This window comes from Sapajus apella, unplaced genomic scaffold, assembly GCF_009761245.1.
Source record: "Sapajus apella isolate SASKATOON/1434 unplaced genomic scaffold, GSC_monkey_1.0 scaffold46, whole genome shotgun sequence".
Taxonomy (NCBI): domain Eukaryota; kingdom Metazoa; phylum Chordata; class Mammalia; order Primates; family Cebidae; genus Sapajus; species Sapajus apella.
Genome location: NW_022436986.1, coordinates 1,920,333 through 1,946,630, shown reverse-complemented (window position 1 = coordinate 1,946,630; position 26,298 = coordinate 1,920,333). Strand labels below are relative to the sequence as shown.

General features: G+C 41.7%; 1 protein-coding gene and 1 non-coding gene across 5 annotated transcripts in view; one reads left to right on the top strand and one right to left on the bottom strand.

The window, feature by feature from the left end:
- Positions 1–26,298, bottom strand: part of MELK (maternal embryonic leucine zipper kinase) — a 97,526-nt gene that overhangs the window by 57,347 nt on the left and 13,881 nt on the right. For 3 of the 4 annotated variants that reach the window (XM_032240079.1, XM_032240080.1, XM_032240078.1), the window contains 5 exons: positions 21,972–22,088; positions 18,838–18,981; positions 16,863–16,931; positions 14,292–14,384; positions 11,640–11,738 (listed from right to left, as the gene is read on the bottom strand). In XM_032240079.1, the coding sequence (XP_032095970.1) occupies positions 11,640–11,738; positions 14,292–14,384; positions 16,863–16,931; positions 18,838–18,981; positions 21,972–22,088 (522 nt within the window). The remainder of the gene's footprint in view (positions 1–11,639; positions 11,739–14,291; positions 14,385–16,862; positions 16,932–18,837; positions 18,982–21,971; positions 22,089–26,298) is intronic. The other variant, XM_032240081.1, reaches the window with a different exon arrangement.
- On the top strand, positions 847–994 carry LOC116524928. Its single transcript, XR_004257528.1, has one exon. It is a non-coding gene; the product is annotated as a U4 spliceosomal RNA (small nuclear RNA).

Sequence of the window (26,298 nt, the reverse complement as noted above, 5' to 3'; positions counted from 1 at the left end):
AATTTTCTACCATATATACTTTGTTTTTCAATATAAAAATAATTAACTAAATGCCAGTTTCTTACTTAATAAACTACAGACCTGAGCTTTTTAGGTCAATGTTCAAGGAAAGGAGCAGGCAGGCTTTAGGAGTTGGGGGGAATCATTCTTCTATAGGTCACTAACTATAGTGGGGTCAACAAGCTTTTTCTGTACAGGGACAAATAGTTAAGTATTTTTGGTTTTGCAGGTCATATAATTTCTGTCACAACTATTCAACTCCATCACTGTGGGAAAGCAACCATGACAATACACAAACAAACAGGTGTGGTTGTGTTACAACTTTATGTAAACAAACAAGTGATGGGCCAGATTTGGCCCATAGGCCATAATTTGTCAGTCTCTTCTGTATCACCCACCCAAGATGACTGTAGTTTTAACCAACATTTCCTTGCCTTTCGTACTCTAGAAAGGAGTAAATTAAGCTGCAGCACAGATGCCTGATTATTCATACACTCAGAAATGTGTCTCATGAGCCGGGCACAGGTGGCTCATGCCTGTAATCCCAGCACTTTGAGAGGCTGAGTCGGGTAGATCACTTGAGGTCAGGAGTTCGAGACCAGCCTGACCAACATGGAGAAAGCCATCTCTACTAAAAATACAAAATTAGCCAGGCGTGGTGGCACCTGTAATCCCAGCTACTCAGGAGGCTGAGGCAGGAGAATGGCTTGAACATCAGAGGTGGAGGTCATGGTGAGCCAGGATCACACCATTGCACTCCAACCTGAGCAACAAGACCGAAACTCCATCTCAAAAAAAAAAAAGAAAAAAAAGAAACATGTCTCATGTACTCAAGAGTCAGGGTTAAGCTTTGCACAGCGGCAGTATCGTAGCCAATGATGTTTATCCAAGGCACGATTATTGCTAATTGAAAACTTTTCCCAATTACCCCCCGCCCCCAGTGACGACTTGCAATATAGTCGGCACTGACAATTTTTGAAAGTCTCTAGGGAGACTGAAATAAAATAAAATAAAATAAAAAGTCAGGGTTGGTAGGAATGATGTCTAAAGAGATCAGCTAGCACTTTCCAACAGGATAAGACAGAGATATGCCCCCATCTATCTACTCCTTCTGTTTAACTTGCCCCTAATGCCTGGATAGTACTTGGAAGAGCTAAAGACATACCCTCCTGCCAAGCATTCTTCTCACATGTGATTTATATCATTTTTAACATCGTAAATCAAAGACTTGTATAATCATGACTATAAAGTAGATAAATCAAAGTCTATAATTAGTAAATCCACATAATACCTCATTTTGTTTTACACATCATACATCTTTATTGAGACTTTTTATGGTCAAGGCAAATATTCAAAATTTTAGCTGGATAAAATGACTCTATTTATCTTTTATGGCATAGTATCCTAACTGCAGTCCCAAAATATTCATAACCAAGAAATATGGTTAGAAGGCTCAATATTGCCGGACGCGGTGGCTCACGCCTGTAATCCCAGCACTTTGGGAGGCCGAGGCGGGTGGATCACGAGGTCAAGAGATCGAGACCATCCTGGTCAACACAGTGAAACCCCGTCTCTACTAAAAATACAAAAAATTGGCTGGGCATGGTGGCGTGTGCCTGTAATCCCAGCTACTCAGGAGGCTGAGGCAGGAGAATTGCCTGAACCCAGGAGGCGGAGGTTGTGGTGAGCTGAGATTGCGCCATTGCACTCCAGCCTGGGTAACAAGAGCGAAACTCCGACTCAAAAAAAAAAAAAAAAAAAAGAAGGCTCAATGTTTACAGAAGAATGCCAATCCTAGTCCTAGTTATACTCATGGCCCCTCTTGTTCTTATTCAGCATCATGGAATACCCATAACTTCAGGTAATTTCCAGGGAGAATAATCCCTAATTAACTGACACTCAATAACCTGGCTGAGAGGTATTATACTTATCAAGGGACTGCCTAAAGAATGTGTAGAGTTGGCCAGGCATGGTGGCTCACGCCTGTAATCCCAACACTTTGGGAGGCTGAGGTGGGTGGATCATTTGAGGTCAGGAATGCAAGACCAGACCGGCCAACATGGTGAAACACATTTTTGTATTTTTAGTAAAAATACAAAAATTAGCTGGGCGTGGTGGTATGCCCCTGTAATCCCAGCTATTCAGGAGGCTGAGGCAGAACTGCTTGAACTTGGGAGGTGGAGGTTGCAGTGAGCCGAGATCATGCCATTGCACTTCAGCCTGGGCAACAGAGCAAGACTCTGTCTCAAAAAAAAAAAAAAAAAAAAAAAAAACGTAGAGTTGACCATTTTCTTGATTGATGGTCTTCTTCAAAGTCAGTCAGGACATGTGTACCACAGAAGATATGCAAGATGATCACCGAGGTATGGAAAGAGACTATTATTAAGACTTCCACTTATATTCTTTTTCTATCTAACAAATAACAGAAATTGAGCTTCGTTAATACTTAGTATCGGCACTGGTAGTACGCTCACTAGTCCCTATATAACCTATGCTATGAGACGCTCTTAAGAATGGTATTGCAAAGCACTATGCTTTACAGGAGCACAGTTAAAAGGATTTACAGATTATAGTACATGTTTTAATGAAACTAAATCCTCATTGAATAGGCAAGTGGCTCAAGACTCTTGCAAAGAAACCACAGATTGAAGACTATGAATACAAGCAAACAGTAACAGAGCTGACATTTCTACTTTTAGTATAGCAACCAAAACACAAAGTTTTAAAAAAAAAAAAAAGCCTGATTAGATTTAACAAGTTGTCTACAAAATTTGAAATTGGCAAGACTATTTTAAATAAGGACTTACACTATTGTTAACAATGAACCTCAAATATATGGCTATGTATACATAGCTACGTTGCCATCACAATTTGATTTTTCTTTTTTTTTTTGAGACAGAATCTCTCTCCGTCGCCCAGGATGGAGTGCAGTGGTGCAATCTCAGCTCACTGCAACCTCTGCCTCCTGGGTTCAGGCAATTCTCCTGCCTCAGCCTCCTGAGTAGCTGGGATTACAGGCACACGCCACCATGCCCAGCTAATTTTTTGTATTTTTAGTAGAGACGGGGTTTCACTGTGTTGACCAGGATGGTCTCGATCTCTTGACCTCGTGATCCACCTGCCTCAGCCTCCCAAAGTACTGGGATTACAGGCTTGAGCCACCGCACCCGGCCCGATTTTTTTTTTTTTTTTTTTTTTGAGACAGAATCTCTCTCCGTCGCCCAGGATGGAGTGCAGTGGTGCAATCTCAGCTCACTGCAACCTCTGCCTCCCGGGTTCAAGTGATTCTCATGTCTCAGCCTCCAAAGTAGCTGAGATTACAGGAATGCACCATCATGACCAGCAAATTCTTGTATTTTTAGTAGAGATGGGGTTTCACCATGGTGGTCAGGCTAGTCCTGGCCTCAAGTGATCTGCCCTGCTTGATTTCCCAAAGTGCTGGGATTACAGGCGTGAGCTACTGGGCCTGGCCTTCCTTTTTTTTTAAAGATAGAGGGTCTATAGCCTGGGCTGGAGTACAATCATAGCTCACTGCAGCCTTGAACTCCTAAATTCAAGCTATCCTCCCACCTCAGCCCCCTGAGTAGCTAGGACTAAAGACAAATGCCACCATGCCCAGCTAATTTTTCTTATTTTTTGAAGAGACAGAGTCTCACTATGTTGCCCAGGCTGGTCTCAAACTTCTGGCCTCAAGGCATGTCCCTGCCTCAGCCTCCCAAAGGGCTGGGATTATAGGTATGAGCCACCACATCTACGCTACAATTAGATCTTTGAAATCCAGAATCCAGAATACGAAAGCAAATCTCTAGTTTTTTGTTTTTCTAATTTTTAAAAGAAAAGATGGGGTTTCACCATGATGGCCAGGCTGGTCTTGAACTCCTGACCTGAGGTGACCTACCCACCTCCGCCTCCCAAAGTGCTAGGATTACAGGCGTTAGCCACTGCACCCAGCCTCTAGGTTTTTTTTTTTTAATGATGTTTAAAGTCAAGAAAACACACCAAAGCAAATTCTGGATAAATCAAACATTTGAACATTTTTAAAAAGTAAAAACATAAAAACACTAGAAGAAAACACGGGCATTTATTAAAGTCAAGGCCGGGCGCGGTGGCTCAAGCCTGTAATCCCAGCACTTTGGGAGGCCGAGGCGGGTGGATCACGAGATCAAGAGATCAAGACCATCCTGGTCAACATGGTGAAACCCCGTCTCTACTAAAACTACAAAACATTAGCTGGGCATGGTGGCGTGTGCCTGTAATCCCAGCTACTCAGGAGGCTGAGGCAGGAGAATTGCCTAAACCCAGGAGGCAGAGGTTGTGGTGAGCCGAGATCGCGCCATTGCACTCCAGCCTGGGTAACAAGAGCGAAACTCCGTCTCAAAAAATAAATAAATAAATAAAATAAAATAAAGTCAAAAAGCCCTTCCAAATATTACAATAAAAAATTGACAGGCTGGGCACAGTGGCTCATACCTATAATCCCAACACTTTAGGAAGGCAAGGTGGAAGGATCACTTGAGGCCAGAGACAAGACTCAGCAACATAGCAAGTCCCTATCTCTACAAAAAAATATAAAAATTAGCCGAGTGTGGTGGCGCACACCTGTAGTTCCGGCTACTCAGGAGGCTGAGGTGGGAGGATCACTTGAGCCCAGGAGGTTGAAGTTGCAGTGAGCTATGACTGTACCACTGTACTCCAGCCTGAGTAACAAAGCAAGACTCTATCAAGAAAGCAAGAAAGACAGAAAGCAAGAAAGCAAGTAAACAAGCAAGCAAGACATTGATGAATTTCACTAAATAAAAACTAAAAATTCCTACAAATCAAAAATAAGTCTTAAACATAGCGATACACTGTATTGGTGCGGGCTATGGAGAAACTGGCATTATTATGCTACTCCATCTCAAAAAAAAAAAAAGACATCCAGTATTACCCACATTTTACCACCTCCACTGCCACCATCTCTTATCTGAATCGTTACAATATCCTCCTAACCAGTTGCCCTGGTTCTCTTCTTCACTTCCTACAGTCATCTCCACACAGCAGCCAGTGTGATCCTGTCAAAAACTAAACCAAATCATGCCTCTCCTCTGCTTAAAACCCTCCAATGGCTCCCCATTTCACTTAGAAAAAATGCCAAAGTCCTTATGAAGCCCACCAAGCCCAAAGCAACTTACCTCCTGTTCTGGAGGTTTCCTTTCCTACTACCCTCCTCACTTACTACACTCAGGTTGCACTGGCCTTCTTGCCCTCCCTTGACAATGCCAGGCATGTTCCTACCTCCCAGTCTTTGCTTAGCTGTTCCCTCTGCCTGAAATATTTTTCTCCTAGATATCCACTTGACACTCACCTCCTTCAAGTTTGCTCACATCTCACTTCCATAAGTTTATCCTAACCACCTTATTTAATAATGCAACCTACTGTTCCTTTCCTCCACAACTCCCCCATCTGTACTCCTGACTCCTCTTTATCCTACTCAATTTTTTTCTCTTTTCCAAAGCACATATCATCTTTTAGTAAAATTTACGTATTATGCTTACTGTCTTTTTCTGTATTCCCACAGTAGTGGGGATATAGAAGATAAACTCCATGAGGACAGGGATCTTTCATCCATTTTATTCAGGGATATATCCCGCACATCTAGAAAAGTGCCTGGTATATATTAGGTGTTTGGTAACTATTTTACTCCTCCCTAAGGTGAAAGGACATTAAATGAGTAAATGAGAAAACAAATGAACACATAAACAAGTGGATGTCTTTCTGATTAGAGAACATTTGAACAGAGACTTGAAAGAAGGGAGGGAACAAAGCATCTCTCCTAGAGAAAACCATTTCAGGTGAAAGGGTAAGTACAAATGCCCTGAGGCAGGCACACCTTAACAAGTTCCAGAAACAAGGAGGACAATGTGAGTGGCACAAGTGAGGCAGGGAGACCACGAAGGCAGTGACAGGAGGCCAGGTTACATGTGGGAAAACCCACAGCACACAGGGAAAACGCTGGCCTGCACTTGGGTGAGATGAGAAAGAGGCCGCTAGAGAGTTTCAAATGAAATGTTACAAGCTATGTTAGTTAAATGTTTTTTTTTTTTTTTTTGAGACGGAGTTTCACTCATGTTACCCAGGCTGGAGTGCAATGGCGCGATCTCGGCTCACCGCAACCTCCGCCTCCTGGGTTCAGGCAATTCTCCTGCCTCAGCCTCCTGAGTAGCTGGGATTACAAGCACGTGCCACCATGCCCAGCTAATTGTTTGTATTTTTAGTAGAGACAGGGTTTCACCGTGTTGACCAGGATGGTCTCGATCTCTTGACCTCGTGATCCACCCGCCTCGGCCTCCCAAAGTGCTGGGATTACAGGCTTGAGCCACCGCGCCCGGCCAGTTAAATGTTATATGTTAAAAATCTTTCCATAAAGAAGGCACAGGTGGAGATGAACTTCCAAGCACATTCTACAAACATCCACGGAACAAATGTTAAGTGCTCCCCAAAAAAAGTAAAAGCAGGCATAATCCCCAAAGTAATTTTATGGGGCTAATACAAATCATGAAACCAAAACCAAACATACAAAGACAGTTCTCAAAAAAGTACACATTAATTTTTTAGCAAATTTTAAGTCCTGGACAAAACACTGGCAAATATAATTTAGAAATGCATGTAATCCCAACTCTTTGGGAGGCCAAGGTGGGAGCATCACTTGAGGTCAGGAGTTCAAAACCAGCCTGGCCAACATAATAAAACCTTGTCTCTACTAAAAATACAAAATTAGCTGGACATGGTAGCCCTCACCTGTAATCCCAGCTACTCGGAAGGCTGAGGCAGGAGTATCGCTTGAACCCAGGAGGCAGAGCTTGCAGTGAGCCGAGATGGCGCCACTGCACTCCAGCCTGGGCAACAGAGCAAGGCTCTGTCTCAAAAATAACTGCCAGATGTAGTGGCTCATGCCTGTAATCCCAGCATTTTGGGAGGCCAAGGTGGGTGGATCACTTGAGGTCAGGACTTTGAGACCACCCTGGCCAACATGGCAAAACAAATGCCATGGCAAAACCCCATCTCTACTAAAAATACAAAAATTAGCCAGGCATGTTAATCCATGATTATTGTAATCCCAGCTACTCAGGAGGTTGAGGCAGGAGAATCACTTGAACCCAGGAGTTGGGAGTTATAGTGAGTTGAGATCGCCCCATTCCACTTTAGCCTGGGTGACAGAACGAGACTCTATCACAGAAAAATAAATAAATTAATTAATTAATTAAATAATAGCACATTTATTGAGTACCACTCTAAATGCTTTTCATGAATTAACTCATTTAATCTTCACAACAACCCTATGCCATGTTATTTCATCCATTTTACACGCAAAGAAACTAAGACACATAGAGGCTAAATAATTTACCAAAATCCACAGAAAGTAGAGATTCTGAAGATTGTGAGTTTCAAAACCATCAATGATATTCTGATTTAATTGCTCTGGAGGTTGGAATCAATACTTTTTTAAATTATACTTTAAGTTCTGGGGTACATGTGCAGATTGTTACATAGGTATACACATGCCATGGTGGAACAAACACTTTTTAAAGCACCCCAAGTGATTTTAATGTGCACCTAGGGTTAGGAAGAACTAATCCATTAGCTAAGGCTTCCCCCACCCTGAGAGAGATTACATGGACACAGCTAAGGCAGGAGACATTTTAGTGAGGATTATCTAAAACAAGCAGCAAGGGTCAGAAAACATGATTTCCCAGGTGCTTTCCAACAGTGAAATTCTCTCATTATCTGTCTCCACATAGTCTTTGTAGAATTCTAGGAGGTGTAATATTCCATGTTACACCAGCTAGCAGATTCTAGTTCACTTTGAAGAAATCTGACAGCTTATTTCTTTGAGATGGAGTTCCCAAAACAAGAATAGGATAAAATGTCCTAGCAGCTTATAACACAAGTTGAGCATCCCTTATCCAAATACTTGGGAACAGAAGTGTTTTGGATTTTAGGCTTTGGAATATGTACATATGCTTACTGACTGAATATCCCAAATCCGAAAATCCGAAACCTGAAATGCTCCAGTAGGCATATCCTTTGAGCATCATCTCAGCACTTAAAAAGTGTCAGATTTTGGAGCATTCTGAATTTTGAATTTTCAGATTAGCAATACTCAACCTGTACTAGAATACAATTATTTCAGAATAAGAAACACAGCTCTGCTTTACAGAAAAGAGTGGCAAAAAGAGGGAAGAATTTAAGAAGCCAACCTAATATTTTGTAAAAGTATAAGTGGATAAATGTTACTGAGCTGCCCAAAGACTACTTCTTTAACTGAAGCCAAAGCCATAAAGTGATCCTAACCCTACTCTCCTCTGTATCCTGATGTTGACGAGTTGGGTGTGGCTCTATGGAGTCAGGAACTGCCACAGTCAGTATGCAGAAGCCAAAGCAACGAGTGCTACCCAGCAAAGCTTTGAGAAGGCTCAAGAAGGGATGGGAAGAAAACAAGCTGTCTTCGCTATAACAGCAGGCTCTAGGAGGCCGTCCTCCAGCCCACTGCCCCATTTATCTCCCTTTCCTAAGGAGAAGCCTGCACACACACAGCTCTCAAAGCAGTGTTAACAGCTACCGCTCACACTGCTTCTCTTTGACCCTGCAGAATCAGAGCTCCTTAGCCTTCAAGTTGCTGCAACTACTGCAATTCCATCTCCTCCCAAAGCTATTCTCTGAAGCTTGGGAATCAACTTTAAAGAATCTTCCAATGTGAGATATCAGAAAAACTATAAGTCAAATAAAAGTTGAAGATTGAACTCTGTGTCCTTAGACGTGGTGTTCTACAGAGTGGGCAACAATCCAACCGGGACTACTACTTTCAACACTGTGCACTACTTTCTGGAAGTGAGAGTTGCTTTAGGTAGTCTCCTCATCTAACTGTTAGAGATCCAATGATCCAGCTACATAAAACTGCCCATTCCTCCCCACATCTCTCCCACTTCTATGCTTTTGCTTATACTATCTGTACTATCAGAATGTTTTCACCCTTTCTGAAGTACTTTCTGAAGTACAGATAGTGCTCGATTTACGATCACAATTGGTTCCGACACACCGGTCGTAACACGATTTGGTCATAAGTTGAGTAGGCTATATGCACACAGAGATGGTAGTGCTGCCAGAAGCTGGTCCGCACTGTCGCACGCCCAGCTGGGTAACGTTTGCGCTGCCAGATGCGGAGCAGTAGTGGCTAGCGATTGTGGTCGTAAAGTCGAATGGTCGTAAGTTGCATAGGTCATAAGTCGATCAATACCTGTACTTCTACCCTTCTTTTAAAGACCTGCTCAACCCTCACTTCCTCTAAGATGCCCTCCCAGATCCCACCCCAACTCCTACATTAACTTCATTTATACTCTGTTATAACATGGCATTCCTCATCCTTTGCCCTTTTTAGATAGCTTTATACCTGTCTCCAACAAGAAATCAGGCCTGGTAAATGATAATAATGTTTCATAGATCTTTTCTATGCCATTCAGTACCTTATATAAAGCAGAAAATCAGGAAATATTTGTTAAACAGAATTGGATTCAAGAAGCATTCAGAAGGCCGGGCACAGTAGCTCATGCCTGTCATCTCAGCACTTTGGAAGGCTGAGGTAGGAGGATCACTTGAGCCCAGGAGTTTGTACCAGCCTGGGTAACATAGGGAAGATCCTATCACTACAAAAAAGTTTTTTAATTAGCTGGGTGTAGTGGTGCAGTGCCTGTGGTCCCAGCTAGTTGGGAGGCCGAGGTGGGAGGATCACTTGAGCCCAGGAGGTCGAGGCTACAGTGAGCCATGATCGCACCCCTGCACTGCAGCCCGGGTGACAGAGTAAGAACTTGTCTCAAAAAAGAAGAGAGAAAAGCAATCCGAGAAGCTGCTCTGCCAGTCTGACCCTGGTTTGCTATGGAACACAAGATGTTCTTTCTTCCTCCTTACATGCCTTCTTTTGTTAGCTTGCTTTGAAATATTAATTCTTTAAAATAATTTTCTTATTTTCCTTCTTACCTGTGATTTTTTTCTAATTTTTTTGACTATCATTCACATACCATAAAAGTCACCCTTTAAACGTGTAGCTTTTAGTACATTCACAAAGTTGTGTAATCATCACCACTTTCTAATTCCAGAACGTTTTCATCATCCCAAAAAGAAACCCCATACCCTCAGGTAGTCACTCTCCAACCACAACCTCAAGTAACAACTAATCTACTCTCCGTCTCTGATATATAGGATTTTAACAAAGCTTACAGTAGGTGATCTCAATTGTGGTTTTATCATACCTTGAAGCCAAAATTTTATCTTCCAAAAAAAGAAAAGAGGAGGTTCTTATTTTATAAGTCAAAAGGAAAATGTGATTTGACACAGCATTCTGTTTTTGTTTTCTTATGCTTTTCATTGAGGAAGTATAATATATATACAGAAGTTTGTATATCACAAAAGTATACCTCAATAAGTTTTTAAAAACTGAATACTATAGTCCCCCTTATCAGCAGGTAACACTTTCCAAGACCCCCATGGATGCCAGAAACCACAGATAGTACTGAACTCCATATATGCTATGTTTCTTTCTATACATATATACCTTTGATAAAGTTTCATTTATACATTATGCACAGTAAGAGATTAACAATAACATAATAAAATAGAACAATTAGCCAGGCGTGGTGACTCATGTCTATAATCCTAGCACTTTGGGAGGCTGCAGTGGGCAGATCACCTGAGGTCGGGAGTTCGAGACCAGCCTGACCAACATGGAAAAATCCCACCTCTACTCAAAATACAAAGATTAGCCAGGCAGGGTGGCACATGCCTGTAATCCCAGATGCTCAGGAGGTTCAGGCAGGAGAATCGCTTGAACCAGGGAGGCGAAGACTGAGGTGAGCCGAGATCACGCCACTGCACTCCAGCCTGGGCAGCAAGAGCGAAACTCCATCTCAAAAAATATAATATAATATAATAAAACAATTATAACAATATACTGTTAAAAACGTTATGTGAATGTGCTTCTTTCCCTCAAAATATCTTATTGTATTATACTCACCTATTTTCAGACCATAGCTGACCATGGGTAACTAAGACTGGAGAAAGCAAAACCGCTGACAAGGGGGAACTACCATAAACAAGTGTAACCAACACCCAAATTAAGAAACAGAACAGAAGCCCACTCCTTAACCACTCCCAATGAATAACTATGATTTTGACTTCTAACAGCATAGAAGTCTATTACATCTCCCCAGCCGCATAAAGTAACTTTTTTGCCTGCTTTTGTGCAATTATGAATGGACATGATACTATGCAGTATAGAAAAGTTCCACATTTAGGCTCACTCCTGTAATCCCAGCACTTTGGGAGGCCGAGGTGGGCGGATCTCAAGATCAAAAGATCGAGATCATCCTGGCCAATATGGTGAAACACCGTCTCTACTAAAAATACAAAAATTAACTTGGAGTGGTGGCGCATGCCTGTAGTCCCAGCTACTCGGGAGGCTGAGGCAGGAGAATCACTTGAACCCAGGAGACGGAGGATGCAGTGAGCCGAGATTGCGCCACTGCACTCCAGCCTGGCGACAGAGCGAGACTCTGCCTCAAAATGCAAAAATAAGTTCTACGTTGAAATTCTATGCCTGTAATACTCACCATAATCTTCTTGTATAAAGCCATTATATTATCATCATCAAATGGTAGAAATCCACACATAAGAACATACAAGAGTATGCCCATGCTCCAAACATCTGCCTGAGAGAAAGAGGGGGGGGAAAATATCACTGAAACAAAAATTCAAACATATTTCAGAATGGCAGGACTCTTAATAGATTGACAGAATTGTCACAAAGCTAAAAAAGAGCTCAGAGATCAACCATTTCAACCTGCTCATTCTACAGTCAGAGAACTTGAAGCTAAGGAGGCTTGTCTGAAGTCACCCAGTCAATTGCAGGCCATCCAGAAAGCCTCCTGACTTCCAGTTCAATGCATTCTCCTCTACCTGGACTTTAACACTTAATGGAAAATAATTTCCAGTAGGCTGGGCTAGATTTGGCATGATAAGAACATGAGACAATTCTACAGTGCTACTGAAGGTTTAGACTACATATGAAGATTATGTAAACAGGCATGAGGATGTCTTAAAATTTACTGTTAATCAGCAACTATGACTAAGCTGCACTATAAAAGCGTCTCTATGTAAATAACTTATTAAAGTTCAATGATTGACTTTTTAAATATAGAGACGGGCAGGCACAGTGGCTCACACCTGTAATCCCAGCACTTTGGGAAGTCAAGTTGGGCAGATCACCTGAAGTCAGGAGTTAAAGACCAGCCTGGCCAACATGGTGAAACCCGGTCTCTACTAAAATTATAAAAACTAGCTGGCATGGTGGCACATGCCCATAGTCCCAGCTACTCAGGAGGCTAAGGCAGGACAATCACTTGAACCCAGGAAGCAGAGATTGTAGTGAACCAAGATTGCACCACTGCACTCCAACCTGGGTGACAGAGTAAAACTCTGTCTCAAAAGAAAAAAAATAAAATAAAATAAAATTATATATATTATATATTATATATAATATATATTATATATTATATATTATATATATTATATGTATATTATATATATTATATGTATATTATATATATAATATATATATGGAGAGAGGGGGAGAGAGAGAGAGGGAAGGAGGGAGGGAGAGAGAGAGAGACTAGAAATTAAGCTGTCAGCACAAATGGTCCTACAAATATCAAAATCCCAGAAAAGATCTTAACCTTTATATGGGATATCCATGTGTTCCATGAGTCCTAAGCAGTAACTATTTATTCAAGCATTATTTGACCTTTGTCAGTAATGATGCCTCCATTAGCTGAGAAGTCATAGCTCTTACTCTCATTTGAGTCTTAGGAAATTTTTTTTTTTTTGGAGACAGGGTCTTACTCTGTCACCTAGGCTGGAGTGCAGTGGTATAATCTCAGCTCACTGCAACATTTGCCTCCCAGGCTTAGGAAAGTTTAAGAAAAAAGAAAAAGAAAAAGAGGAAAGAAGAAAACAAAAAAAGAAAAGAAACAAAGAAAGAGAAAACAGAGTTAAAACAACTTAAGCAGCATCACATATCTGGGTAGTACTTATACTACCAGTTCAATGCATTCTCCTCTATCTGGACTCTTAACACTTAATAGAGAATAATTTCCAGTAGGCTAGGCTGGATTTGGCATGATAAGACATCAGACAATGGGAAGGTAACCCAAATCTAACCCCTAGTCCTATCTACCAAATCAGATCAAATTATTAGGATTCTATTATGATCCCTCAAGTAAACAATTTGCTTTGAAGAAAACACCTGATTACTCTTCCAAGTTGTAGAAGGTCAGAAATTGACCATTTGTGCCTCAGAGATGTCAAATATTTAATCTATAAATTGAGACATGATGGCATGACACTCATCCATGGCATTAAATTCAAAGCAGATCAGTACAGTGGCTCAAGCCTGTAATATCAGCACTTTGGGAGGCTGAGACGGGTGGATCACCGGAGGTCAGGAGTTTAAGACCAGCCTGGTCAACATGGTGAAACTCTGTCTCTACTAAAAACAAAATTTAGCCAGGCATGGTGGCAGGCACCTGTAATTCCAGCTACTCGGGAAGCTGAGGCAGGAGAATCACTTGAACCTGGGAGGTAGCGGTTGAAGTGAGCTAAGATCCCACCATGGCACTCTAGCCTGGGCGACAGAGTGAGACTCCATCTCAAAAAACAAACAAAATATTCAAAGCAAAGAGGTTGCACAGGAAAATGTGAACTACATGACTTCATCAAATACAAGAGGGGCCGGGCATGGTGATTCACACCTATAATCCCAGCACTTTGAGAGGCAAGGTGGGTGGATCACTTGAGATCAGGAGTTCGAGACCAGCCTGGCCAACATGGTGAAACCCCATCTCTACTAAAAATATAAAATTAGCCAGGCGTGGTGGTGCATGTCTATAATTCCAGCTACGTGGTCTTTTGTTCTATCCAGCTGGACTAACCAGTCCAAACTATGGCACTATTTAATACAAAAGCAACTACAAGGACACCAGAAATACCCCTGCTTCATAAGTATATTATGTATTACTATATTTATTGCAAGGTATTCATTTCATTTATAAGTATACATGTCACTCTCCAAATACACTGAACTCTTTAACAAGGCTATTTCTTGCTTCATCATTACACCCCCAATGCACAGTGCCTGACTCACTCACTACAGGTCACCAAGATAAATGTCTGTTGATTATATAATGAATTAATGAATGAATAATTACCTCTGATCCAAGATATGATTTGCCTTGTATTAATTCAGGTGCTGCATAAGCCAGACTCCCACAGCATGTCTGTAGATGATAATCCTTGTTACCCTGCCAATAAGATAAAAATGAAACACTTATTAATTATAGCCCTTAAGAGAATAAAACCTTGATAAACATTCTTTTTTTTTGTTGTTTTGAGACAAAGTCTCACTCTAACACCCCAAGCTGGAGTGCAGTGGCATGATGTCGGCCCACTGCAACCTGCGCCTCTTGGATTCAAGCAATTCTCCTGCCTAAGCCTCCCGAGTAGCCAGGATTACAGGCACCCAGAACGCCACCATGCCCAACTAATTTTTGTATTTTTGGTAGAGATGGCGTTTCACCACATTGTCCAGGCTGGTCTCAAACTCCTGATCTCAGGTGATCCGCCCACCTCAGCCTCCCAAGCTGCTGGGATTATAGGCATGAGCGAGTGCGCCTGACCGATAAATATTCTTTGAGCACAAGCAAAGAGAAGCTAGATGAAGAACTACCCCACATAATAAAGGATTTCTACAACCAACACAATACTCTGTGTGTATATGTGTGCATGCACGTGTGATCTCTGCTTCTCTAGATTCCCAACACCACTACGACCTGGCATGAACAAATCCTTTTCCCTTTAGCTCAGTCAAATCAGGTTCATACTTCCCTAAATACCCATATACATAATAATCAGCCTAGCATATATCCAAGCACCCATGTCTTTCCATCCCCAAGTATTCCAGGGAGAAAAAGATTTACTGGAATAAATAAATTTATTTACTGGAATAAATAAATATTTGATATCTCCAGTATCAAATCTTTACAAATACAGAAGAGCTTCTATTTTCTTAGAGGGGAAAAAGCAGTATGTTACATAAAACAGTGCCATGAATGTCTGTTTTCTAGATGCAGTTATAAGACAAATCACTCCCTTAGCTTCTAGATCTGTTAAAATGAGAAATCTGCTCATCCTCCTCTACCCTCCCACAGAAATACCAAGACATAATGAAAACAAAGCTACAGTCCAACAGCTGTATAGAGTTCTTACAGCTGGCAAAGGATTTGTGAAATTGTGAGATGTCATTTACAACTGAAACAACATGCCCAGGAATGCGCTCCTCAGAAGAAGGCTGAGGCCTCTCCCAGGCAACCCCGCTTTCTTAGATGGTGTCTGTGTGGGTAATCCATGGCAGCCATAAATGAAGGCTCACAGGGTCTGTCACAAACCTTCTCCACTCCCTCCCGTGGAGAACGACTTATGACTTATACCAGTTTATCTGTTAAAAGTACGTTTTCTCTTTATATGTCTGCCAATAAAAAAAATAAAAAAATAAAAAATAGGGCCGGGCACAGTGGCTCACGCCTGTAATCCCAGCACTTTGGGAGGCCGAGGCGGGTGGATCACGAGGTCAAGAGATCGAGACCATCCTGGTCAACATGGTGAAACCCCGTCCCTACGAAAAAATACAAAAAATCAGCTGGGCATGGTGGCGCATGCCTGTAATCCCAGCTACTCAGGAGGCTGAGGCAGGAGAATTGCCTGAACCCAGGAAGCGGAGGTTGCGGTGAGCCAAGATCGCGCCATTGCACTCCAGCCTGGGCAACAAGAGCAAAACTCCGTCTCAAAATAAATAAATAAATAAAATAAAAAATAAAAAATAAAAACCCTGGCTTCCTGCCTCCTAGCATTTGGTTCCCAGGAAAAAGTTTCCACTGAGAGTCTCTGAAGAGCCAAGGGAGGGAGAGAAGAATCAGAAAAAAATCAGACATTCTGCCAAAGGGGCGAAATCTGCTTCCCTTTGTACCTAGCTAATTCTGATCGGGGCAGGAAACAGTCATGGGACTACAAAAGCCTGAGACAAGTCTGCAATTTCAACATTCTTAATGAGTGTAGACAGCTCATTTTAGAGACTGTGAGTACCATGATTAGAGAACTCCAGAGGAAGCCTCCAACAGGCAGCCACACAGGAGATCTGCTGCAGACAGCAGAGCTAGAAAGTTGAAAGTCACCTCAAAGAGAAGTTATGCTGGAGAACACCAATACTTAACCATGGAATGCAAACTAAGGAAATATATAACAGTTATAAATTTAGAAGTGCATATGGGCTTTTTCCTTCTTTTAAAAGGAAAGGGGATTGTTTCTCAAAATGTAATTGTTAGTTATAGAACCATTTGGATAATAGATTTGCACTAAATTCTCAACTTTTATCTAAACAAACAAAGGCATCATCTAGTGGCAATATACTCAAACTGCAAGCACATGGTCAAGTCAGCATTCCTGCTGTAATAGCCTCAAGTCACCTCTGTACTGCAAATTCTCACAGTATACCTAGTCTTCAGCAGACCAACCCTGGATGTAGGGCAGTGACTCTCAATCTTGATTGCATGTTATGATCATCTAGAGAACTTACAAAACTACTGATACCAGAAATGAAATTTAACATTCTTCTCAATGGATGCAACCAAGCTCAATAAAGACTAAGTGGAAGTCAGGACCAAATCACACACTAAGAAATAAATACATTTACAAAGAACATAGATGCATCTTATTTCTGCACTTACCTTGGGCTTTGCACAGAGACCAAAGTCAATCAGCTTCAATTTATGATATTCATCAAAGAGCAAATTTTCCTGGGAAAACAAAGATATTTTGATAATCATATACTGACTTCCTTATATCACACTCCACTTCTAGCTATTTCTAAAAATGATTTAAGGCCAGGTATGGCAACTCATGGCAGTAATCCCAGCACTTTGGGAGGCAGAGATGAGAGGATCATTTGAACCCGGTGTTCATGACCAGCCTGGGCAACACAGCAAGACCTGGTCTCATTTTTTTTAAATAAATTAATTAATTAAAATGAGTAAAAATGATTTAAAGTTGTTTTTATTAAAAAGTATGGGTACAACAAACCAAAAATGACTAGAAATTAATGAAATGACAAGATGTATAGAAGGGAAAAGAGGAGGAATGTTGATCACTCTATCACTTCCCCAAAAGACTTACTAGCATAAATCATTTTCTCCTTGGTGTTCTGAGGGTCAACTACAAGCAAACACAATTTGTGCCAAAAGCAAATATAAACCAAAAGAGTGAGTTCAAATTGACAAGTTCAGTATAAACAGATGGAAAAAGATAGTTTCCAGCCAGGTGTGGTGGCTCACACCTGTGATCCCAGCACTTTGAGAGGCTGAGGCAGGCAGATCACTTGAAGTCAGGAGTTTAAGACCAGCCTCACCAACATGGTGAAACCCCATGCCTACTAAAAATACAAAAATTAGCCAGGCATGGTGGCGAGCACCTGTAATTCCAGCTACTCAGGAGGCTAAGGCAGGAGAATCACCTGAACCCGGGAGGCAAAGGTTGCAGTGAGCCAAGATCACACCACTGCACTCCAGCCAGAGTAACAGAGCAAGACTCAGTCTCAAAAAAAATAAATAAATAAAATGAAATAAAATAAAAATACAAAAAATTAGCTGGGCATGGTGGCATATACCTGTAGTCCCACCTACTCGGCGGGCTGAGTTGGGAGTAACACTTGAGCCCAAGAGGTTGAGACTACAGTGAATGAGCCCTAATCATGCCACTGCACTCCAGCCTGGGTGACAGAGTGAGACCCTGTTTCAAAAAAAAAAAAAACATTTATAAAGTCACACACAATTGACAGATATACAAAATGCTCATAAATGCATCCAAAAAGCCTACCAAGGCCAGGAGTAGTGGCTCACACCTGTAATCCCAGCACTTTGGGAGGCCAGGGCAAAAGGACACCCTGCGCTCAGGAGTTCAAGACCAGCCTGGGCAACATGGTGAAACCCCATCTCTGCAAATAATTAAAAAACTGGCTAGGAATGGTGGAGACCAGCCTAGCCAACATGGTGAAACCCTATCTCTACTAAAAATACAAAAATTAGCCGGGCATGGTGATGCATGCCTGTAATCCCAGCTACTACCTGGGCTGAGGCAGGAGTATCACCTGAACCTGGGAGGTGGAGGTTGCAGTGAGCTGAGATCATGTCACTGCACTCCAGCCTAGGCAACAGAGTGAGACTCTGTCTCAAAAAAAAAAAAAAAAAAATTAGGCATAGTGGTGTGCACCTGTCCTCCCAGCTACTTAAGAGGCTGAGGTGGTTGGGTCACTTGAGCCCTGGAGATCAAGGCTGCAGTAAGACAAAATTACACCACTGCACTCCTGTTTGGACAACAGAAAAAACAAAACACCTTCCAAAGTCAAAAGTAAGAGGAAAAAAGGCCAAGTGTAGTGGCTCATCTCTGTAATCCCAACACTTTGGAAGGCCAAGGCAGTTGGATTACCTGAGGTCAGGAGTTTAAGACCAGCCTGGCCAACATGTTGAAACCCCATCTCTACTAAAAATAGTAAAAGTAAGAAATGTCATAGATTATGACGGGAACAACAACAACAAAAAGAAGCAAACCTAAGACAGATATCTAAACAGATCATTTGGAAACCTAAAAATCACAGGTAAATGATGTTGAACTCTCAGGTAAGCATCTAACTGTGATGCAGTCACTTACTGGTTTGAGGTCCCTATGAGCATAACCCTGGCTGTGCACATAAGCGACGGCAGATACTATCTGACGGAAGACAACCCTGGTCTCCTCTTCTGACAGGCGATCCTGGGAAATTATGTAGTCAAACAGCTCTCCTCCAGGGCAGTACTTCAACAGCAACAGAATCACAGATATCGTTACAACTTACAAAAACCACTTCACGGAAATTTAAAATTAAAAAGTACACTTAACTCAGAGATATTATTAATTTGACTTTATAAGCAAGGGAACTGAGTAAGGCATATTCAAAAATACACTCTCAGGATCAAACAAGTCAATAATGACTCCAGGAATGAGAACAATAACTCTTTCCTTGAACAGTTTTATCACAGTAAGTAGAAGTAAAACCAACTACCACTGTGATTTTAAAAAGCTCACCCAGGGTTTTATATTTTTATAGCAAAGTATTAAAACCCATTCTGATCTTAATGCACTCTCATTTAGTGTAATTACCTGAAATTTTAAAACCCAGCAATAATTATTGTTTCTCCATCCCAAAGACCAGTGGTTTTCAATCTGTACCAGGAGCCCAGGTCTACAGAGGTATCTCAGAGGCTGCAGAACAGGCGCCGGAGCACAAAGCTCGAGGCTTCCCATCCCTTTTCCAGGACAGCCCCACTTTTCTGTAAGCTGGGTTTTCATTTTAGCAATATCAATTAAAATTACAAATGTATACAGATTTGACCTCACAGTTGCACATTTAGTTACTGCTCTTACAGATGTACTCACTCATATCAAAAAACCGTACCTTGGCCAGGCACAGTGGCTCACATCTGTAATCCCAGCACTTTGGGAGGCCAAGGCAGGTGGATCACTTGAGGTCAGGAGTTCAAGACTAGCCTGGCCAACATGGTGAAACCCTGTCTCTACTAAAAATACAAAAAATTAGCCAGTGCGGTGGTGGGCACCTGTAAGCCCAGCTACTCAGGAGGCTGAGGCAGGAGAATCACTCAAACCTGGGAGGCAGAGGTTGCAATGAGCAGAGATTGCGCCATTGCACTCCAGCCTGGGTGACAGAGTGAGACTCTGTCTCAAAAAAACAAACAAACAACAACAACAACAACAAAGTACCTTAAAGCATTTACTACAGCACCAGTATTTGTAAAAGCAAAAGACTAGAAACAACTGTCTTAGTCCATTTGGGCTGCTATAACAAAACACGCTGGGTCATTTCTAAGCAACAGAAATGTACTGCTCACAGTTCTGAAGGCTGTGAAGTATAACATCAAGGTGCCAGTAGATTCAGCGTCTAGTGAGGTCCTGTTGCATACAGTTGGCATGTGCTATGTATTCTCATGTGGTAGAAGGGAGCAAATAGGCCCCCTAAAGCCTCTTGTATAAGGGCACTAATCCCACTCCTAAGTCCTCTGCTCTCATGACCTAATCACTTCCTTAAACAACCCCACCTCTTAATACTATCACACTGGGGATTAAGTTTCAACATATGAATTTGTAGGGAACACCAGCATTTAGACCTAAATGCTGATACTGTATAAACTATGATATGGAATGGAATTCTAGGCAGTTAAAAAATAAAAAGAGGAAGCTCTTTACAAACTGATATGGAACAATGTCCAGTATTAAGTTAATAAAACAGTATAGATTGATATAGTGGCTTGCAAAAGTATTATGCTGAGGAAAAAAAGCCAAACAAAAGAATAATCGAAAGAATACTGTATGAGTCATTTACATCACATTCTAGAGCAGATTAAACTAATCTGCAGTGATAGAAAACAGATGAATAGTTGCTGGTAAGGGCAGGGTGGTTATGATTACACGGAAAATTTTATAAGGGCTGGAGAAAACTTTCTGAGGTGACAGATGCTTTATATTTTGACTGCGGTGGGAGGTACATGAGTATACACATTTGTCAAACTGCATACCTAATGTGTACATTTTATTATATGTAAATTATACCTCAATAGTAAATGTTTTAACGATTATCCAGTAAGTTTTACAAAAACAGCCTACTTCATATTTTCAAATAAGAAATACAAAATACAGACAAAAACGTCTAAAATATCTGAATGTGCATAGATGGTCTCTAAGATAAAATGTTACATGGGAAAAAAGCAAAATGCAAAATAATACTAAAATTTGTGATCATTTGTGTGATAGAAACCAGTAGGCTACACAAACACACATATAAAATACACATATGTATAAAATATACATAGGTATCTACAAGAGACTCAAGAAAAATACGTAAATGACTCAGAGAAAAGAAAATTTGAGGGCCAGGCGCAGCGGCTCATTCCTGTAATCCCAAGCACTTTGGGAGGCCAAGGTGGGCAGATTGCCTGAGGTCAGAAGTTTGAGATCAGCCTTTTGCATATTATTTGGCTGAGACTAACAAAAACAAAACAAGTTGAATAATACAAGTTCTAAAGACATCCTTCAAGACAAAAAGGGCAGGTTAAAACTTGAAATTGCTTGATTTACATAACAGACAGTGGAAGCTACCATGTGCTGTGGGTTGAACTGTTTTTGGATCAGGGTAAACCTAATCCTTGGGGCCTTTTAAGAAGAGAGAAATTTGGACAGAGACACAGCACACAGAGAGGAAAACACCCTTTGAAGACAGAGGCCAAGATGGGAGTGGTGCATCTATAAACCAAGGAGTGCCAAGGACTGCCAGCAACTACCAGAAACCAGGAAAGAGGGAGGAAACAGATTCCCCCTCAGAACCTCCAGAAGGAACCAGCCTTGCCCACATTTTGATTTCAGACTTCCAACCTCCAAAACTGAGAGACAATAAGTTTCTGTTACTTTAAGCCACCAAGTCTGTAGTAATTTGTTCCAACAGCCCTAGGGAATTAATATACCATATAAAACTGGAATGAGTCTTTCCCTCTGGGAGCAAATTCTAACATATTCTATCTACTAAACCATACTACCCCATTAGGGGTGTATTAGAAAGATGACATTTATACTGAATCTCCCATTTATTATATACATCTACTTGATCTAAATTGTTACAAATGGAGCAAAACAGATAAGCCACTTAACATCTATTCTAAACTTAAAGGTGAAATGTACTTTTGTCTTTTACTATTAAGTGACCAAATATTTTCAGGTCTCTAGAACATACTACTAACCTCAAGAACCATAAATATTTTGTTGGCTGTCTCTAGCACATGGTAGAGTTGACATATATGCTGATGTCTCAGGTTCTTCAAGGCATCAATCTCCGTTTTGATTCGGGGCAAATCACTCTGTGACAAAACATCATATGGAATGAGCAATAAACTTATTCAGGTGGTGTTCCAAGCTCCAATACTAACAGCTTTAATATTAAGTAGCAAAAGCTATCAAAAGCCCCAAAATAAATTGTTCACACTACAGAAAAATATAACAAAACATATTTGCATGTACATAAAAAGGGCATTGGAGAGTTTATGAAAGACAAGTTCAATGTGGGTCAACAGTACGACATCCAGAAAACAATCTCAGACTCCCTAGAAGGTTAGCATTCCAAACACGGAAAATGACAGAAACACCACTCAGTTATCATGCCTTAGCTACCGCTTTCAGCCTCAGCAACATCATTTAAGAAGTATGCTGAGCAAAAAACCAGTGACCTTAGGTGAAAGGTATGTGGGTATTCACCACAGTCTGTCTCCTATCTTTTCTGGGGTCTTGAAAGTTTCAATTTCTTTTCTTTTTTTTTTTTTTGAGATGAAGTTTTGCTCTTGTTACCCAGGCTGGAATGCAATGGCGCGATCTTGGCTCACTGCAACCTCCACCTCCCAGATTCAAGTGATTCTCTTGCCTCAGCCTCCCCAGGAGCTGGAACTACAGGTGCGTGCCACCACGCCTGGCTAATTTTTTGTATTTTTAGTAGAGACAGAGTTTCGCCATGTTAGTCAGGATGGTATCGATCTCCTGACCTTGTGATACACCTGCCTCAACCTCCCAAAGTGCTGGGATTACAGGCATGAGCCACTGCACCCAGATGGAAACTTTCAAAATAAAAAGGTAGGTGGGGAGAGGAAGATAAGCCAAGCTGAAAAAACTTTAAAGGACAAAAACCTATAAGTACCATCAAGTAACAAGTAAAACTTCATCATAAAAAGGGACTCCAGCCGGGCGCAGTGGCTCATGCCTGTAATCCCAGCACTTTGGGAGGCTGAGGCAGGCAGATCACAAGTTCAGGAGTACAAACCAGCCTGGCCAACATGTGAAACTCCATCTCTACTAAAAATACAAATATTAGTCAGGCACAGTGGCAGGCGCCTATAATCGAGCTACTCAGGAGGTTGAGACAGCATTGCTTGAACCCAGGAGGTGGAGGTTGCAGTGAGCTGAGATCACGCCACTGCACTCCAGCCTGGGTGACAGAGCAAGACTCCATCTCAAAAATAAAATAAGACACCACCTAATGGCCAATGGCTCAGGATCCAATTTCCCAGGACTATGCAACTAGATGTCACACTTGACAAAGAATCATCTGTAACTTTGAATATCTTTTCTTTTCCTTTTTTTTTTTAAATAGAGACAGGGTTTCATCATGTTGGCCAGCATAGTCTCAATCTCTTGACCTCGTGATCCGCCCACCTCAGTCCCCCAAAGTGCTGGGATTACAGGCATGAGCCACCGCGCCAGGCCACTTTGACTATCTTAATATGATAATCATTTTTCCTTCTTTGGGGAGAGGAAGGCTGATGACTAAAAACATGGAAGTAATCAAAATACAGGTATTTATCGACTTACGACCTATGCAACTTATGACCATTCAACTTTACGACCACAATCGCCACGGCTGCTCCGCGTCTGGCAGAGCAAACGTTGCCCAGTTGGGCGTATGACAGTGTGGACCAGCTTCCGGCAGCACTACCATCTCCGTGTGCACCATTTCAACTGTACATATAGCCTACTCAACTTACGACCAAATTGTGTTACAACCGGTCTGCCGGTCCCAATCATGGTTGTAAGTCAAGCACTAGCTGTATTATTAAAATCCTAGGAAATAACTAAAATAGCATAATAACAATAAAAAATATAAAAACAAGTTTAGAAATAATGAATTAACGTCATACTGATGCTTTAGAATAAGTTTTTTTTTTTTTTTTTGACGCGGTTTTTCACATGTTACCCAGGCTGGAGTGCAATGGCGCGATCTTGGCTCACCGCAACCTCCGCCTCCTGGGTTCAGGCAATTCTCCCGCCTCAGCCTCCTGAGTAGCTGGGATTACAGGCACGCGCCACCATGCCCAGCTGATTTTTTGTAGTTTTAGTAGAGACGGGGTTTCACCGTGTTGACCAGGATGGTCTCGATCTCTTGACATCGTGATCCCCCCGCCTCGGCCTCCCAAAGTGCTGGGATTACAGGCTTGAGCCACCGCACCCGGCCTAGAATAAGTTTTGAGTATTACTGTGATAACACATTTTGTAATAACATTTTGTTTGCTATTTCAGTATTTGAAGTGTTAAAGTGAGTAAGTCATACTAAAGTTATAATTGAAATTTAAATTGCTTAAAGGAATTAATCAAATTGATAATCATGTTTAAATGCTCAAGAAAAATGGATTTAATGCTTTATTCTTAGATTAATAAATACAAAATATTGAATAAAACAAAAAAATTGAATAATAGCCCGAATTGCCCACTGACAGATAATTAAAAATAATTTCTTATACTGTATGATCTTAGCATATATTTAGGAATAAATTCAAAGAATGTAATGACATTGCTATAACAAAGCTACTTACACTCTCTGACTTTTTTTGGAGACAGGGTCTTGCTCTGTCACCCAGTCTGGAGTGCAATGGCGCCATCTTGGCTCACTGCACCACAACCTCCCAGACTCAAGTGATCTCCCCACCTCAGCCCCCGAAGTAGCTTGGACTACAGGTGTGTACCACGTCTGGCTATTTTTTTCGTATTTTTTGTAAAGAAGGGGTTTCACCACATTGCCCAGCCTGGTCTCAAATTCCTGAGCTCAGGCAATCTGCCCACCTTGGCCTTCCAAAGTGCTGGGATTACAGGTGTGAGCCACTATGCCTGGCTCCCTTTGACTTATTTATATGTGTTAATCAGAACTTATATCCTTAAAAATTAAAAAAGTCAGTAACAATTGATGTTAAGCACTGTCTCATTCCAACAATAAAAATATATATATATATTTTAAGACAAGGTCTTGCTCTGTTGCCCAGGTTAGAGTCCAGTGGTGCAATCACAGCTCACTGCAACCTCAACCTACTGGGCTCAAGGAATCCTTTCACCACCACCTCCAGAGTAACTGGGATTACAGGTAGGCACAACCACACCTGGCTAATTTTTATTATTTTTTTGTAGAGACAAGTCTTGCCATATTGCCCAGGCTAGTCTCAAACTCTTGGTCTCGAGCAATCCTCTGGCCTCAGCTTTCCAAAGTGCTGAAATTACAGGCATAAGCCACCACACCCAACCAAAAATTATTTTTTATGTTTGGTAATTAAGAACATTTATAAAATGTTAGGCCGTTAGTGGTAGCTCACACCTGTAATCCCAGCACTTTGGGAGGCCAAGGTGGGTGGATCACTTGAGGTCAAGAGTGCAAGATCAGCCTGGCCAGCATGATGAAATCTTGTCTCTACTGAAAACATAAAAATTAGCAGGGGTGATGGCACGTGCCTGTAGTCCCAGCTACTCAGGTGGCTGAGGCAGGAGAATTGCTTGAACCTGGGAGGCAGAGGTTGCAGTGAGCCGAGATGGCAGAACTGCATTGCAGCCTGGGTGAGAGCAAGACTCTTGTCTCAAACAAACAAATAAATAAATAAATAAATAAAGGTGGAAGAATTTAGGAAAAAAATATGACTCAAGGTGACTTCAAACACTAGAAAGGGCACAGAGGCCCCAAAAAAACACCAAAAAAGACAGGCTTTATTTCAATTTAAAAGTGACTTTTTGGGCCGGGCGCGGTGGTTCACACCTGTAATCCCAGCACTTTGGGAGGCCGAGGCAGGAGGATCACAAGGTCAAGAGATCGAGACCATCCTGGCCAACATGGTGAAACCCTTTCTCTACTAAAAATACAAAAATTAGCAGGGCATGGTGGTGTGCACCTGTTGTCCAGCTACTAGGGAGGCTGAGGCAGGAGAATTGCTTGAACCCGGGAAGCGTAGGTTACAGTGAGCCAAGATCATGCCACAGCACTCCACCCCGGTGCCTGGTGATGGAGTGAGAATCTGTCTCAAAAAAAAAAAAAGGGTCGGGCGCGGTAGCTCAAGCCTGTAATCCCAGCACTTTGGGAGGCCGAGGCGGGTGGATCATGAGGTCAAGAGATCGAGACCATCCTGGTCAACACGGTGAAACCCCGTCTCTACTAAAAATACAAAAAATTAGCTGGGCATGGTGGTGCGTGCCTGTAATCCCAGCTACTCAGGAGGCTGAGGCAGGAGAATTGCCTGAACCCAGGAGGCGGAGGTTGCGGTGAGCCGAGAT